Consider the following 13,819-nt stretch of genomic DNA (forward strand, 5'->3'; position numbering starts at 1 on the left):
CACAGGTGGACTCCAATCAAGTTGTAGAAACACTCAGTGGAAACAGGATGCACCTGAGCTCAATTTTGAGTGTAATGGCAAAGGCTGTGAATACTTATGTACATGTGATTTTTTTCGTTTTTGATTTTTAATAGATTTGCAAAAATTTCAAAAAAATGTATTTCATATTGTCATTATGGGGTGTTGTGTGTAGAATTTTGAGGGAAAAAATGAATTTAATCCATTTTGGAATAAGGCTGTAATATAACAAAATGTGGAAAAAGCAAAGCGCTGTGAATACTTTCTGGATGTACTGTACAAGCCCGTCCCTAATTAGCACTTAGCAGATGAAAAACAACAGAAAATAGCGTGTGTGGGCGGGGCCAGAGGCCAACTGTATTGTAAATGGGCTTAAAAGGTTAAAAATAAAGTTGTGCATCAATAGTGCTCAGCCATCCATGTGCACACGTCTCACTGCATGTGAGAGAAACATAATTTGCAGTGTAATGCAGGGTGATTTATAATGGAAAAGGGCAAAAATGATACATACATTATTTTTAGACAGAACTGCATCACCTGCTAATAGAAGAGGGCTTTCAATCTGTTTGAAAAAAAAGGGCAACAAAACAGAAAAACTACAGCATTAAAGTGCCACACGAACCAAGTTGTTGACCATAATAACATACCATTATGGAAGATTTGCTACTGATTGAGCACCTATTCAAAAACTTTTCTCAGAGTGATGAAGCAGTTCAGTAATAATGAGCCACCTCCACACTGAATCAACCTGCTCTGATGTAAAACTTCAAGAAGGAAACAGTTCTTTCAGGCCATTTTTTAGCAGTCTCTGAATGCATTTACTTGTATTAATACACGCCATGTACTTTTTGTTACTTCTGAGTAATTTGAAGCGAAGCGTATTCATAGCCGAAGCCTGACAGACGTTTAAAAAAAAAGCCTGTGCACATCTGCTATTGAGGCTTGCAGGTTGGAAAAGGAATCCATTAAAACTAGATGATGATAGCAGGTTGGAAAAGGTTATTAAAAAGTGACACGCTGTGAAGATGGCAGCTGCTCTGGTCGTTCAGCCGCCTAAGAATGATGTGTCATTCTCCCAAAGGTGGAGATTCACAGCTTCAAACAAAGGAATATACATTTTTCTACATATATAATGGACAGTAATGATATCAGAGCTACTTCATATTAAAGTACTTTGATTTTATTTCCCACAATGTTCAGAAAAGTTCAAATAACTGTCTTGTAAGCACAATTTACAGTTTGGTATTTGTTTATTTCAAGTGCATTTCAGAGGCTTCATACACTTCACAAAAAAAGAATACATTGTAAAAAGAAATGCTGTGACAGTCTTTTTTTTAATTTTTTTTTATTAACAAAGGCATTATTTATCGATGTGTTTCCATATTTTCTCACAAAAATATGATGTTAACCCCCCTTTACAAATGAGACATGTACAAGAATCAATGAGTCTGACAGTGTATTGCTGCTAGGTTTCAAAGTCAAAATGTAAAAAGTGAGAAGTGGTCATGAATCATTTGTAATTGAGATGCAGCCTTACAAATCAAGGCTGGTTAAGATTGTGATCTCCACTGCAGATTCCCAGGCGCAGCACCACTTATCATTTGCCGTCTCTGTTTTCAAAAAGGGATTTACACTCCAAGTTACTAAGTTTTTGTTGTACTTTTGTATGCTGTACTTTTTTTTTTGGTCCCGTTCCTCCCGTCTGCTTTTTTCAGTATATATAAGGGAAGATCCTGTAGGGCACTCGTCGGCAGTAGGTGTCCCACGCCAGCCCGTATTTGGCCCTGCATTGTCTCTCGTCGCGGTCCTCTCGGTGAATCAACAGGACGGTAAAGTATATGACATAGAAGTAGGGCAGAAGATGTGAGAATCCTAAAAAACAAAGAAGCATACATTGAACAATAAACAACAAACAAACACAACATAACGTCAGATTTATGATTCACTGATGAAGGATTAAGCACGTTCTTTTGTTACTGACATCAGCGTTTGTGGCGTGATTTACATCAAACAAGCTGTAATCAAACGAACAGCCTTCTCTGTAAATAGCTGCACATTTTCTGTTCACTCTGTTATACAAAAGCCCTGCAGTAAATACCTGTTTGATTAAGCTCCTAATATTCAGTGCTGATTCATCTCCATCATCATTCTAGATGGCACTTAGTGCTTCAAAATGAATACCCTTTGTCTTTCACTCGGGATCTACATGTGACCAATTTGCCTCTTTGTTAGCGCAACTTTTATATCTGAAATATGGGATCGTGTTGTTTTTTTTGGTGCATAATCTTTGCCAATTGTAACTTTTGCAGCAGCAGTTCAGGCAGAAACTACAGTATCCATCTCAGTTACTAAGACAGCTACACAAGTGAGTCACATAGAGCTCAATACCAATAAGCAGTATGTGTCAGCTGGAACAAAAGGCTGACAGTCACTATTTCAGGAAGGGACTTTTCATGGGAACATAAGGCAGTTTACAGAGGAACAAAGGGAACAAATTGCTGCTGCCTTTATTGTCGCTGCATTGTCGCAGATACAGTACAATTACTGAAAAGGACCAGAAGGAAATATGGAAAAATTCTAATGGCTGACGCTGGTTAGCAAACATCAATACCTTTTTCAGACAAAATGTCTCAGTCGCACAGAGATTCAGAAACTGTCAATAAAAGTCGGGCTAAAATGCTGTCAGATTTCCTTATTTTGTATCTGACACTTGATTTAAAGCAACAGTAATCAATATTCTTATAATAATGGGTCAAGTGAAAATGAAAGAGTCGTGGTGATGAATTTATACTGAATTATAACCCAGCATGAGTTACTTTCAACTCTTGTGAGCTATTTACTGTGCTTCTGCTTATTGTTTTGGTTCTCTAATTTGCAACGTAACTGTTTTGGAGCAAACTTGCTGCTCACATGGCGTCGTTTTTGGACAAAGCAGGCAGACAGAGTTAGCTAAAGTGTAATTTTCCAGCTAGAGATGGATATTCTTCTTTGGAGGTGGTGGAGACCAAAAACCGAACTAAAAGTAAATATACTCACTGACCACAAGCACATCTCCACGTGAATGTTACTTATGGTCCTTATCTGCTGATTGTGAAAATGAGTAAAAAACGTCATCGTACCACTATAAAACGCTTGTATTGTATTGGCACAAGTACTGTTTAATAGTAACCATTAATCTGGCCCAAACAATACAGCATTCAGAAAGTTGTATTGGAAAACATGGACCAAAACTGACTAAAAGACATTTGAGGGAGAATTGAATTGACAATACAACAAACTTACTCCTTTAAACTGACCATTTAGATTCATCAGCAGGAGAAAATAAATTGGGCATTATGAGCTTCATCAAGCTTTAACGGCATTTACAGCAGGGCAGCATTACTGTAGTGTTTCTGTTATCTTTCTCACAATGATAAATTGTGTTGTAGTCCAGCTGGAGTTCAGGTACAGATTAAAGTGGTTAAAAACACCAACTAGTATTATCTGTTCCTGTACTAAATATTACTGGACTTGATCAGTACTCATCAATGATAATCTATCTCTTATTCTTGACTTCTTTAACATTTTCTCATAAAGACTGTGACTGTGTTACGCCAAAGACAACTGAGGAAGTGGGCTTTAAAGCCATCTTACCACATGGCAGGGACCACGCCAGGGCCATGAGGAGGTCACCGAGGTAATTGGGATGACGAACGAGACCCCACCAGCCAGACACCAGCAGCCGCTTCCCTGTTGCTGTGGCAATAGTCTCCAGTCCTGTAAGGAGGCGTGGAGGAGAGAAATACTTCAGAATAACATTTACAAATCGACTCCTCGTCTCCCTCTCTATTCTGATGCGAGGAAGAAATGAGCCTGAGACATAACTAGAAATAAAATGTGAGTATATCTCAGTGTATTTGTGCTGATTTAGAAAATATTGAGAGGAAATTTGAAAAATGACTGACTTGCAACACTCGGATGAGTTGGGTCTCGTCTGAACTGGTTCTTCTGTGAGTTGGATTTTCTGAAAATGTAATATCCGAGACCTGATGGTGGACAGGAACATTTTCATTATTAATACTTTACTATAAAACATTTCAGCCTAATGAAAGAGCTGACACGCGATTACCATTCAGTGCTATTATAGCTGCTGCCTTGAGTGCAGTCAGGGCCTGCGGGTGAACAACCAGGAAGACTGCCTGCAGGCCGTATGTGAAGGGAACCCAGGCCAAGTCACCAAAGACCAGCATGAAACCAAAACCATCGTGCACGATGTCCATGGTAGTCAGAACAGCCTCCTGTTAAGACAGTGAAGTTAACATTAAAGTATAGTGGTTAATGGTACAAAGATGGAGCTCTGCAGGACTAAATGAAGAATTCAGGTGTGACACTGCTGACCCTCCTCACCTCATTCCACAGAGCGTCTGCCACATACAGCAGCTGGAAACTGTTCACCAGTATCATGGCCAGGGAAGGGGAACCTCGAAGCTCCGCCTCCTTCACCAGCATGCCGAGGTTTATGACCACCTGAGGGGACGTGAATATGATCAGAAATAACTGGTCATATGTTTCACCGGCATTTCCAAAGTATTGTCAGACAAACTCAATCCAGTAGTTCAGAAGTACCAAAAAAAAAGGTGTGATCGGGTGTAACGTTACACAGCCTAAAATGCAGCTGGTTATCACTTATCTTTTCATCAAATATTCTGCCAATTAATTTATCTTTATTTTGGTCCATGAAATGTAAGAAAATTGCAAAATTACCATTCAAATGTCTTATTTTATCAGAGCAGCAAAACTCAAACCAGCTAATATTCACATTTGTTATGCAGGAACCTCTGAACCTTTTGTCAGTTTGTATTTAAAATTATCTTCTATGATAAACTGATTATTAACATGCAGTATTAATAGAACATAATGAACCCAGTATCTCGCCAAAGCATGTAATAAATCACAAATGGACAAATGTTGTTTTTTTTCACTTCAGGCTCTGAGTTTTAGCCAATTTAATTTGAAATAAAATAATGTATACTACATTAAAGAGCCAAGTCACAATTTTAACCACTCATCCAGAGGACTCCTGAGTCTTTGGTCTCCTCAGCCTTCCAGGTCATTTGCAGGTCAATTCCCAGTTTTCCTTTGTGCAGTTATAGAATGAATGCTACAGTTGATTTAAGCAACAAAAAAAAAATTAAGAAATTTTGAGCCTAATTTAGATCTTCACTTAGTCACCATGACAACTCCTCTTATTGGCAGGCAACCTAAATCTAAATTGCAATTGTCACTCACACTGAGACCTTTGTGCGTAAACTTAGTAGCCAAATGTCCAAATGCTTTTGTTTAAAATATCCCCTCCAGCCATGTTTTAAGATATATATTTAATACTCTACTTTGAATAATAATTTTTGTCTGATGTGTTTTTTTTTGACAATTATCTTGTAAAAATCTATACAATCACTTCATAATAACATCCCTCTAATTCCAAAAAAAATTAAATCTGAATATGTGAACATGGAAATGTATTTTATTTCAGAAATGTAACTGCTCGACACAAAATGTCCATTCTCACATCATTTCCACATCACACTTGTGGAAAATTATATTGGAGCATTGCTATTTGTAATGTTCATAGACCCGCCCCTTAAAATGATGTATTCAATGAGCACAGACAACTTTCCCTCTGCAGCACATGAATGTGAACATTTTAAAGCTTGCTCAGTGAAGCTGAAACATTCAATTCTAGGAACAAAAAGAAAAACATATTTTTGAGCAGAGGGGGACTTTAATTATGGATATACAATATCCCACACACAGTCGGGGCTCAAATTAAAGCCCACACTCTGCACTTTAATCCATAATTTTATGTCAAATTGAATGTGCTAAAGTACAGAGCCGGAGCGAGTAAGAAATGTGTGTGTCAGTTATTACAGTGAGGACTGCTCTGTAAATCAATTCCCTGCCATTCAACTTATCGGTTAAATAACTAATCAATGCAACTGTAGCTGTCATTCATGGTTTTTTTCCCCTTCAAAATTATGCATAATTATTGCTAAAGGCTTTCTAAGAGAAGGACCTTGTTGGAATCAGTACACAGTTATCATCGATATCTGTGTTGAATAAGCCATTTTTCTTTGTCATTCTTGGATGGATGATACACATGCATGGATTGAGACAATAAAAATGTTATATTTCATTTTTAAACAATCCTGTTTAAGCAGTATTTGGATTTCTTTTCATCCCAAATTCCAAACAATCCCTTAAATAATTGAGGAGAATTTGCCTTTTCATGGCTTATTATTTGGGATTTAATCAACAATGGCAAAACACTGAATGTTATAAGTAAGTAGCTTCAGCATTGAACAGGAAACCAAAATATCCCACACACTGTCTGTAGCCAGTTGGTGGAAGCTTTTTCTGTGCTCTCCTACGCACACGTCTTTAAAGCTTTCAGATGTGCAAAGGTTTCACTGTTTTTACTGTAAATGCCGAGAGAGAAACAGACTCATCTGCATTAACATTTTCCAGCAAAACCGGATCCCTTTACTGTCTGCATGCTGCTTTTTATCATTCTTATCATTTTTATCATTTTATCGTTCGGACCTTGTTGTAATTTCAGAAATCTTATTTGTAATTCTCACTGAGAAATCTATATTTCGTCTTATTTGGTCCGATGACTCAGAGCCAGATGATGATGTGCACCTCTGTCCCCTAATACATCTCTCACTGTTTCAGGTCATCAAGGAAAATAACATTCTGATTCTGAATGAGTCAAACTCACAGACTGCAAATTATTATGGATGATCGGAGGAGAGCAACACCGCCACCTGTTGGTCGTTTTGAGTTCTTAAACAAAAACCAGTATTAGTGGTCATTAATGCACTTGTGTGTGATGGCTGTTGATATGTCCAGGATGCACCCTGCTTTTTTGCCCCATGTAAACTGAGACAGGCTCCAACACTATGTGATCGTCTATAAGATATAGTGTGTATAGAGAATGGATGGATGCAGATTGAGATATGTCAGCTTCGTGTTTAAATAAACAGAGTGGCTTAAGACACAACTGTGAATACGGAAAATAGAAATGTTAGCCTCTTATTTCAATTATGTAACATATATTTGCCATTTCTGGTGGTTTAAGAAAATGTTTCTTTCTTTTGTTTTGTTGAATTGTGAGGACGTGACAGCTATTAAATAAAATAAACTCATAACTGCTCTTGGCATTTAGTCAATGCGTTTGCCAGTTTGTGACTTCAAAATAAGGTGCGGTATAGAAAAGGTTTTAACCCGAAACCCATTTGTAATTTGTTATTTTCTAACTGAGGATATGGGCAAATAGGATCATTTATAAATACAATGTGGTTTATCAATACACAGCACAGTTAGGCTGCTGATATTTTAGAGCTGAGAATTTCAGTCAGATAAAGGATCAATGAAATAGACTAGACTAACATATTCCAATAAACCACCCCTCTGCCCTGCACTCTCTCTGCTACTTGGGCACGGAGAGGGGTGATGGAAGGTTAACAAATGCGGTAATGTAGCCTAAAGCCCAAAACTTGAATCGATGTCTGGATTTTGAACTTTAAAGTATGCTGAAGTGAAGTGATCAGTTCACTGCTGCAGGTCCACTCACCCAGCCAATCAGACCCGGTCTGAGCTCACAGAAATATTTCAGGTCAAACTTTCCAATCCGTGGGTTTAGCTCCCGTCCGATGAAGAAGTCATACAGGGGATTTCCTAAAATAAAACAGTGGGATAAATGCGTAAAAAAAAAAAACAATTAAATGACATATTATTCTGTATTTGTGGTGTCAGCAGGTGCATGCTGTAAAAAAAAAAAAGGGACTTAATCAGCGGTTAACAGTTCATGAGCACTTTGCTGAAACTCATTTGTACTCAAAAGCTGTTCTCTTCTAACATTCAAATTCAGTAAATCCACCTTCTGATACACGCATTGTTCGATGTAATAGGTCTTTTTCACTGCAGACATTTTGACACGTCAAACAAGAAAAAGCATAGCTGTAATTAAAAGATGTAATTGATGGTTGTATTCCATTTAGATGTGCCAGTCCAACAGTTCCAGTAGTGACGCAGAAACAGAAACTTTGTTAGCAATATTAGTTCCACCTGAGCTCCTCCTGCTATGACAAGTTAAAATGTAAGCTGTGAAAATGTCTGTATTGATATGTAATATTCAGTTCATTGCAAGTTTTACTGGGTTTCCTTGAATGTTTTTGTACATTTCTCAGAACAGGAGCACTAAACTTGTTGCTTTAGGTTGATTCATGCCGTGTAAACATGTATGTAGGCCAGGGATGTATAATGAGGAACACTAATGGTCCACTGAGAGCTTCTGTAGCTGAGAAATATCATTCAGGTCAAGTGACTCAACTGTGTTTTCTATTTTGTTTCATTTTAAATAATAAATATAATATAATAAAAAAGAGTCTGTGCCGCTAGCAGCTCTTTGGGTAGGCAACCTGTGAGCACAGCGGTGCTTCAAGTTAAAGGTTAATATGTTCAGTCTGACAATGCTAACAAACTGATGCTTAGCAGTTTTTGTGTTTATTAGATTCATTACCATTAGTTTAGTTTATAATTTTTTTACTCAAATTTTTCGTTAACTATTTTGCTATTTGCTTATTAGCATTGAACACAAACTACAGCTGATGCAGATGAGCCGTGCCGCTAACATGGTTAAAAATGCTACATTGTTACCTTGTTACCATCCATTTCTTTAGTCACAAATTCTTCCTTTTTTTTTTTTTTTTTTTTTTTTTTGTTGCTTTCTCCAGCCTACACTTTACTTTATAGCATGTGCTAATTTTTTCTTTTCACAAACTGTTGTAAAAGTAAGGTTCTCACAATACTGCATGCCTTCACAGAAACAGCACCGTGCAGCTGGCGCAGCAGGGTCATCTTTCTGGAAGGAGGGCATTGATGCTTGATGCCTTCAAGCTGCCGTAGAGCTCGGAAGTTAGACAATTACCCACGGGGAATACCAAAGTCGTCCACCACACAATGAACCAGGCCTACACGGTGCTTTGCCAGTACTGTATGTGGTTTTAAACATTATTTTAGTGTGGAATCTTCCTTTAATGATCAATCTCAACTTCTCACCTGTGTTGCCCCCCAAAGCAAGAGCATGCGAAGGAGCCCAGAACGAGCGGATGTAGAGGTAGATGGAGAAAAGGAATGAGACCGCTATTGCACACACTGCCAGAGGCAACAGCAGCTCAAACAGGTGCCCCAGAGGAGCCCCGAGCCCCAGCAACAGCATCAGCAACCCGCCACTGATGCACAAGCCATGAAAACCTGAGGGAGAGAAACAAACAAAAGTAAATGCTTTAGCCCGAAGGAGGCTGGTATGAAAAAAAAAAAAAAAAGCAGGCAGAGTTGGGAGTTGTGTAACAAAAGTAAACTTTAGTGCAAGGTCACACCTGGCAGAATAGGTCAAACATGACTTTTAGATCTTCCTTACAATAAGAATAAAAAATAAGAAGAATAAAAAAAAAAAAGTACAACAATCGGCATTGAAAAACAAGAGCACAGTATTTACACTTCAGATATGTGTAATACTGACACCTAGCTGTGAAATATTGCAGATGTAATATTTCTTATTAGCGCTATAACACTTCACACTTAAGTTATGACTAATGGATTTAAATTAAAGTTTCTTAAACACAAACAGATTAAATCCCTAAAATAAATTATCATAAAAATAAAACATGCAATGTATTATGAGTCTTGCATATTTACTGATCAATAGCAATAAAGCTTGAACAATACCATTTATTGGATACTTGAGGCGTGTTCCATCTCGAAGGACTAATCCTTCAGACACCTGAAAGCAAAAATACTGAATTTCAATCTTAACAGAATAAAACACAAATCATGTCTCGTGTTAACTAGAGAGACATTCGGTAAGTTGAAATCAACTGTGACCCATTTTTATACATTATATGTAAAAACTATTTTAAGGGAACCTTATCAAAATAAGGTTGTGTAAAGACCTTATTGTGTTGTGTATTGTGGGTTGTGTAAAGAAAATTAGTGGCTGAAATTTTATTATGTAATTTCTTAAAACTCTAAAACATCAATATCAGTATTGGCTTAAAAACTTTTATTAATCAGGGTACAGTGAAAACAAACCACTTGTGGCCACGGTGGCCACTGTTCAGCAAAAGTCTCACTTTAATAACTAATTTTGCAATTTTTTTTTTTATGATAATTTTCTTTATTCATTTAATGACAATGATAATGATTTCATTTATTAGTATAGATTCTTACCTAGCCCTATACCATGATGCAATAAAATAATGTTTGTCATTAATTATCCATGGCTTTACTTTAAGACACAGAAGACAATCAAAGCCACGGTCAGTTTCGATGTAAGTTTATGCTGAACCAGGCTAATGAACGTGCCATACCTTCCCCAATGGCATCAAATAGAGGAGGGCGTGCAGAGCGATCCATCCCAGCAGAAGTACGGGGGCCAGATGATCCCACAGCTGGTCAGTGGAGGGGAGAGGAGGGGGCCACTGGAGCACACTGGCGTCAGGACATTGACTCACACAGATCAGGAATAGCACCGTCAGCGGAAGAAAGATGGGAATGCATATGGCACCTGAGAGGAATACAGATAGAATTTACAGTGAACCCTCGCTATAACGCGGTTCACCTTTCACGGTCTCGCTGCTTCACAGATTTGCATCGTGCATTGTGTTCTGCATTCTGATTGGCTAAACCGCGGGCTTTAGAAGAAAAAAACGCTACAGAGCGGAGTCAGGATGCAGCGGCTCAGTCAGAAGAGCAGTGAAATACACGCGAGTCACTATTTGTCCGACTGTACTTTGTATTTTTTTTCATAATCATTTTTCATTTTCTCCCGTTCTAATCCAATGACTCGGGTCGCAGTGGGGCGGTGCTGATCTCAGCAATTTGAAGCCTTCAGTTCGTATTGATGATTAAAATTATTATTTTACAGTACAGTAGTTATTTGTAAAAAAAACATTTATACAGTACTTTTATTTGTTAAACAAATGCTTGGGCCTGTAAAAAGGTTTTGTTCTTTGGTTTCAATGTATTATGGAGTATTTCATTGTATAATAATTGTACAAAAAATAAAGGTTACTACTTCACGGATTTCGCCTATCACGGTTTCTATTTGGAACGTAACCCCCGCGAAAAACGAGGGTTCACTGTACATTAAAGGCTGGATGTGTGTTTTGACAGCCTGACCGACAGAGGAGGCAACAGCCCGAAGCACTGAAGATATAAAAAGAAGTGAAACGGCATCACAGAAAAAACGGCCCAACCCCTGAGACTGTTCTGTTGAATCAGATGAAAACTGAAAATGTATGTTATCTGTAAATAATTGAAGCCTCTCAAAGAACCACATGGTAGAAAAACAATTGAATTAGCTGACTGACAGTTCAGGTCTGTGGAGGAGCTTCACTGTCAAAGCAAAAACAGGATTTTCCTTTTAAAATAACTGAAAAGCAAATTGAATTTGAAGCCCAATTTTAAGAGCACAACAGACAGACAACACACACACACACACACACACACACACACACACACACACACACACACACACACACACAGAGCTGTGATGTATCTGTTCTCTCATTTCATTTTGTGTCTATAAGGACAAATCTGACTTGGGGGGCTGTGATGATTCTCAATTGAAGCTGTAATGAACAGTCCCGTGTTGATGGGGCTCATGCTGTGAAGCTACTGATCTTTTCTGTACTGAAAGATTCAACATCTTATTATTCTTATTGTGGCAACTGTTTTATGATCCACTGAACAAACTGTGAGGGACATTGACCTGATTTGTGCAATTTAATAAAACAACAAATCTAAACAGCATCTATTTATCATAAAAAGCACATTTGTATAAATATTATTTTGCATGTTAGCTGGTAATATCACCACCTTTTATATAATCAGCTTTTGTTCACTAAGATGTTTCGCTTGAGCTTTGCCTTTAATGTCTATTGAAAAGCAGCATTTATCTGTAGGGCAACACGAGGTAACAGAATAACTCTAAATGTGTAAATAGAAGTATTGACATATAATAGAATATACTGATGGAAAATGTTGTTTATTTTCTTCTTTCCTGCTGCAAACAGGTGATGTCATCTTCAATCATATCAAAGTTGTGATGGTAAGACGCACTGCTTTGACTCACCCAGGGTTCCTCCAAATTCCCTCTCAGTGTCAGGTGATGATCTGTGTTTGAGTGCTTGACTGTTTGGTCTCATTATTGCGCTCCGGTAACAAGATTAGAAAATGTATCTAGACACAGAGGAGCAAATATAAAGCAGTAATTAGTTGGCAATACCAAGTAGTACAAATCACAGCTTCCTCCAAGTAACAGCACCTTGTGATGACATTAAGTGTGTTTACATGCACATTAGTATCCTGGCTTTCATCATATTAAGTGTTAACATGAGAAACCTGGTTATCCATATCCTCTATGCATGATCATAACAGTATTCAGGTTTCTAATCAGCTGTGCTTTGATTTCTACCATTTTAAAAACTCAGTTCTTTACCAGCACAGTGTTCAGAAACCTAGAAAAGGTGTTTACATGCAAAGTTAGACCGGTTTCTGTTTGAGTACTACAGATAGCAAAATTAGAACAAAACCATATCCAGGTTTCTGAAACCAGAATGAGATGTTGACATGTGCAACAAATAACCAGGATGCTCAACCCACAATTACATTGCTCTCTTAATGCATTACATTCTGAAGTAAAGTATTACATATCAAGACCATTTTAAACAGGCGTACACATCATTTTAAATACCTGTGTAAACCTTGTTAGCAGTTGTAGTTTCTGAGCTTTTTGCTCCACTACAATTATCTAACAGCAGTAGTCAATAGCTAATGATCAACCTACACAATATTCATTATTGTGAATTATACTCACACAGGTGTTTTCAGTTAGTTTGGCTGCACCTGCTCAGGTTTAACCTGTGTGAAGACTTACTGGGATTTACACAATGACATCCTTTTAACTTCTGCAACAAGACTAACAGGAGAGTGAGACAACGGATAGTAAGATCATTTTAACCAGAGGGCTTTTTCTTGTAGTGTAGTTAATGGTGGTATTTCTACTTGTACTTGAGTAGAGAATCTGAGTACTTCCTTCCACAGGTGCAGAGTTGTCAGGCAGAGGGCATCCTTAATGAAAAGCCCATTGACCCAATGGGAAAGCTGCCTTCATGTATTTAAATATTTAAAGGAAATTCTAGAGGTAGTCGATCACAAATAAACAGGCAGATAAAATATGACAGACCTGGAAACATTTTGAAACAAGATCAAGAGAATAAGCAATGAGACGTTTAAAGTGTCAACAAAAAGTAATTATCTTTAAAATGAGGTAACTTTTTCACATTTCATGAACCAGTGTAGTATTACTGCGGTCATGATCATACATAACAGAGACAAAGCTCGGGTCAAATTGCTGTTGCTCCCTGCGTGTCCATGCTGTGACATTTCTATGATGAAACGCGAGTCAAAGGCCGTTCAGTCCCTTTACAATGCTGATGGTGAAATCATATGCACGCACGCGAGAGAGAAACTCAAAATTTACCAGAAAATATGTCAAATATAAAGAGTAAAAAGCTGTATGTCTTTTCATACAACGAGTGTCTTACCGGCGTGTGGGTGGAGGTGTAAAAGGGACTGTGGGCATCAATGGCACTCTTGCACACCCTTCCAGCACCCTGCAGACGGAAACGCCCTCTTCTTACGAGGTTACCTCTCAGCCAATCAAATCTCTCCGCGGTCATCAGAAGAGGGTGGGGAG

General features: G+C 38.0%; 1 protein-coding gene across 2 annotated transcripts; it reads right to left on the bottom strand.

Annotated features, from left to right (window-relative positions):
- Nucleotides 1-1,249: 1,249 nt before the first annotated feature.
- On the bottom strand, nucleotides 1,250-13,737 carry tm7sf2 (transmembrane 7 superfamily member 2). Of its 2 annotated transcripts, none has more exons than XM_069146898.1 (11): nucleotides 13,668-13,737; nucleotides 12,194-12,300; nucleotides 10,428-10,624; nucleotides 9,787-9,841; nucleotides 9,118-9,312; nucleotides 7,631-7,734; nucleotides 4,405-4,524; nucleotides 4,127-4,295; nucleotides 3,963-4,043; nucleotides 3,652-3,774; nucleotides 1,250-1,890 (listed from the first exon to the last, which is right to left on the bottom strand). In XM_069146898.1, exons 2-11 carry the CDS (start codon nucleotides 12,264-12,266, stop codon nucleotides 1,730-1,732), a joined length of 1,278 nt encoding a protein of 425 aa, XP_069002999.1. In that variant the 5' UTR covers nucleotides 12,267-12,300; nucleotides 13,668-13,737; the 3' UTR covers nucleotides 1,250-1,729. The 2 variants fall into 2 exon arrangements, with proteins under 2 accessions (XP_069002999.1, XP_069003001.1); XM_069146900.1 differs by lacking the exon at nucleotides 13,668-13,737 and adding an exon at nucleotides 12,938-13,613.
- Nucleotides 13,738-13,819: the final 82 nt, after the last annotated feature.

This window comes from Embiotoca jacksoni, unplaced genomic scaffold, assembly GCF_022577435.1.
Source record: "Embiotoca jacksoni isolate LCO1_2020_lvr unplaced genomic scaffold, fEmbJac1.0.p SCAF_13, whole genome shotgun sequence".
Lineage (NCBI taxonomy): Eukaryota > Metazoa > Chordata > Actinopteri > Embiotocidae > Embiotoca > Embiotoca jacksoni.

Coding starts and splice junctions, on each gene's coding strand:
- tm7sf2 (XM_069146898.1), bottom strand. CDS start 12,266: ATGAGACCAAACAGTCAAGCACTCAAACACAGATCATCACCTGACACT. Junction 9,313..9,786: donor CCTCAAGTATCCAATAAATG/GTATTGTTCAAG, acceptor TCTCTCCCTCAG/GTTTTCATGGCTTGTGCATC. Junction 1,891..3,651: donor GGCGTGGTCCCTGCCATGTG/GTAAGATGGCTT, acceptor TTTGTTTTTTAG/GATTCTCACATCTTCTGCCC.